This window comes from Nicotiana attenuata, unplaced genomic scaffold, assembly GCF_001879085.1.
Source record: "Nicotiana attenuata strain UT unplaced genomic scaffold, NIATTr2, whole genome shotgun sequence".
Lineage (NCBI taxonomy): Eukaryota > Viridiplantae > Streptophyta > Magnoliopsida > Solanales > Solanaceae > Nicotiana > Nicotiana attenuata.
In genome coordinates this window covers 213,659-217,149 of record NW_017671573.1, presented here as the reverse complement: position 1 = coordinate 217,149, position 3,491 = coordinate 213,659, and the positions used below count along the sequence as shown (strand labels likewise).

Here is a 3,491-nt window from a genome sequence, read left to right as displayed (position 1 = left end):
TATCAGTAGGATATGATAAAGAACAACAAGAACAAGCTGAAATCATTGAAGGATCAACAGTTGAAACTTCAACTAGGAAGCATGCTAATGGAACAGTAAACCCCAGAGGTTCTGGGAATGTTTGTGATAATGTTGTAAGTATTCCGGTGGATTTTTCAGGTAGTGGCCAGGTGAGAATGTTAATAGTAAGGTGTTCTAGGATACAGTCACTCATACCATCTAACAACTGAAGGCAAGGTGATGAAAATCAATGGAATAGTGATTTCTGTGATCCTAGCTACAGTAAACCCTACGTTGGGATTTGTATGTGATCGTCAATTTAGGGTGATGCAGGAAGCATTGGGAACTACGGAGATGAATTCAATGGTCTTTAAGGAGGCTACAAGGCAGACACATGATCAAATTGATCTGGAAACAAGGGCATGTGCTTCAGAAACTGGGCAGACAAATACAAGCAAAAATGCAATTCAAATTGTTGCTCCTGCAGTTGATGATCCTGGCATTCTAGCTAGGAAAATATTTAGTGTTACAAATGGTATATTGGAAAAGGGAAGTCTCATAAATCAAAGGGGCCAAAAGGAGCTGAGGATGATAGCAAAGAACCATGAGCCAAAGCCTTTGGCACTTCAAATTGTTACTGATGAGCAGCCTGAACTAGAAGAGTGAGGAGAGGATGTTGATGAGGAATATTCAGCAATCAACTTCCAACAAATTGCTCGGCTGGGAGATTTATCACCAAGAAGTGTAGACAAGAAGAAGTCAGGTACAAGACATGCAAGGAAACAGAAGGAGAAAATCGTACCTGTTAGGGCACAACCAAAGATGAGTGGGGTCTCTAATTCAAAATAACGTCTATGGATAATTCATTAGTATGGAATGTGAGGTCAATAAATACTCAGAAAGCTTTCAATAGGTTAATTAACCTTCATAGAAAGTACAATTTCTATATGATTGGTCGTATGGAGCCTTGGCACGATATTAACATATTGGAGCTATATAGGAGAAAATTGGGAATTCACACTGCCTTAGCAAACATGAATTGGAAGATCTAGTGCATTTATTGATGAAGATATTGAAGTGGAAGTGATGATAGACATGGAACAATAACTTACTCTCCAGTTGATTCATGGAGTTTTGGACAAACATTTGATTGTTACATTGGTGTATGCAAAGTGTGATGCAATAAAAAGAATTAAACTTTGGGATTCTTTGTATCACTTAGCTTCTGACATGGAATTACCCTGTGCTCTATATGGTCTTGGTTTCAAAGGGAGTCCATATACATGGTGGAATGGGAGGTCAGATGATGCTTGCATTTTTAAGAGGATAGATAGGTACTTGGCTAATCAACAATTCCAGAACTTATTTCCTTCTTTAGAGGTTGAGCATCTTATTAAATATGGCTCAGACCATGCCCCTCTCCTATTGTCATGTAATGTGAATGTTGTTCAAGTGAAGAAACCATTCAAGTATCTTAACTTTTGGACAAAATATGAGATATTTTTGGATGTGGTGAAGGAGAATTGGAAGACTAACACTATGGGAAGCCCTTTCATTATCTTTCAACACAAGCTAAAGAATATGATAAAGCACTGGTTGTTTGGAGTAAAGTTAGCTTTGGAGATATTTTCAAGTAAATAGTAGCACTGAAGGATGTTATTAAATTTCATGAGGTGGAGTTTGAGCTCAATCCAATTGCCAACAATAAAGCTAAACTTCATAAAGTTCAGGCTAGTTTCACAAGGTATTTACATTTAGAGGAAGAGTTTTTGGGACAAAAGGAAGGGATGCAATTATTCCAAGATGGTGATAGAAACACCACATTCTTCCATATTCATGTTAAAAGGAAAGAGGAAGAGATTGCAGGTGTCAAGAATTTTAGATAACAATGGGATATGGCTTGAAGATAAGGATGATATGGCACAGGAGGCAATGGAGTTCTTCAAGGCTAAATTCACTGAAGATAAGGTGCCTACAAATTTTGATATTCTGAATCATATCCCAAAGATGATCATTTAAGAGCAGAATCATAATCTCTAGGCAGAACCTACCTTAGAGGAGGTGATGAAGGTAGTCTTTGGGTTGAAAGGTGAGAGTGCAAGTGGGCCAGATGGTTTCACTGGCCAGTTCTATCATGTGTGCTGGGAAGTAATAGGGGAGGATGCGTGTAACAACTTATTTTGTGGTGCTGAATTGCCTAAGCGGGGATGGTTGGTTTGGGTTTGAAAGGGTTTGGGTTAAAATCGGAATACTTAGTTCCTTAATAGTGGTCTAAGATGACCAAGTTTGACCTAAGTCAATATTTTGAGTAAATGATCTCGAAATCGGGATTTGATGGTACCAATAGGTTTGTATGATAATTTTGTACTTGGGCGTGTGTTCGGATTGAGCTTCGGATAATCCATGAGCGTTTTTGCGCTTAATGTTGAAAGTCGGTGCATTGAAGGTTTTCAAGTTCTTTAAATTTGGCTTGAACTAGAATTAAGTGTAATCGAGGTCTGTTTGGGATTCTGAGTCTGAGAATCGGTTCATATGGTGATTTATGATTTGTAAGCAAAATTTTGGCATTGTTCTGAGTTGTCTAAGTATGATTCAACGTGTTCGGAGCTAGTTAAACAAGTTTGAAGTTCATAAGTTGATTAATTTTATTTTGGGGTGCGATTCTTAGTATCGATGTTTTTTTACATTTTTCGAGGGTTCGAGCAGGTTCATATATTGTTTATGGAATTGTTGGTGCAATTGGACGGGATCCCCGGTGGCTGTGAATTTCGGACCACCCGGAGCTAAGTCTGAAATTGCTGATATGCTTGTTATTGCTTCCTTCTTGGCAAACGCGGAGGTGGTACCTTGTTCGTGGACAAAGAATTGGGGGACTTAGCATTTTTCTCTTGGCTTTCGTGGTCAACACGTTGCGTTCACAAAAGTTTTGGACCTGTGGCCTTCGCGTTCGCGTGGGCAGGTACGTGTTCGCATAGAAGAATGGGGCTTGGGAGGGGTCAGCTGCCATTACTCTTCGCGATCGCGAGTCTGCCCTCGTGTTTGCGATGAAGGGTTCCTGGTCTTGGGCATGCTTTGCCTTCGCGATTGCGAGGCTTCTTGCGCGATCACGAAGAATGATCACCAGGTAGTAGTCTTGATTAAAAATGAGACTTTGGCTTATTTTATTCATTTCTCTCAACTTGTGAACGATTTTAGTGCTTTTTGGAGAGAGCTTTTCATCTAGCACATTGAGGTAAGTAATCTCTATATAGTGTGAGTTTAATACATGGATTATGGGTAGACTTTAACATGTAAAATGTGGAAATTTTAGGATTTTGTTGAAAAATCTAGGTTTTGATAAAATTGGGATTATACCACGAAAATTGTTATGAAATTGAGTAGAAATTATATATTTGTATTCGTGAGATTATTGGTAACATTTATGTATAAAAATTTCCGGAATCCGGACACATATGCCCGGGAGTAAATTTTAGAAATTTTCTATATTAGGT

At 38.7% G+C, this 3,491-nt stretch overlaps 1 protein-coding gene across 1 annotated transcript; it reads left to right on the top strand.

Annotated features, from left to right (window-relative positions):
* Window positions 1–1,230: 1,230 nt before the first annotated feature.
* LOC109209063 lies at window positions 1,231–3,117 on the top strand. Its single transcript, XM_019372230.1, has 5 exons — window positions 1,231–1,633; window positions 1,847–1,968; window positions 2,041–2,210; window positions 2,840–2,959; window positions 3,051–3,117. Exons 1-5 carry the CDS (start codon window positions 1,231–1,233, stop codon window positions 3,115–3,117), a joined length of 882 nt encoding a protein of 293 aa, XP_019227775.1.
* The last annotated feature ends 374 nt before the right edge of the window (window positions 3,118–3,491 follow it).

Excerpts from the sequence above, each read along its gene's own strand:
- LOC109209063 (XM_019372230.1), top strand. The coding sequence starts at position 1,231 with ATGGAATTACCCTGTGCTCTATATGGTCTTGGTTTCAAAGGGAGTCCA. Across the intron at positions 1,634-1,846 it reads AGCTTTGGAGATATTTTCAA|GAAAGAGGAAGAGATTGCAG; the intron begins GTAAATAGTAGC and ends TCATGTTAAAAG. Across the intron at positions 1,969-2,040 it reads CTAAATTCACTGAAGATAAG|GCAGAACCTACCTTAGAGGA; the intron begins GTGCCTACAAAT and ends CATAATCTCTAG.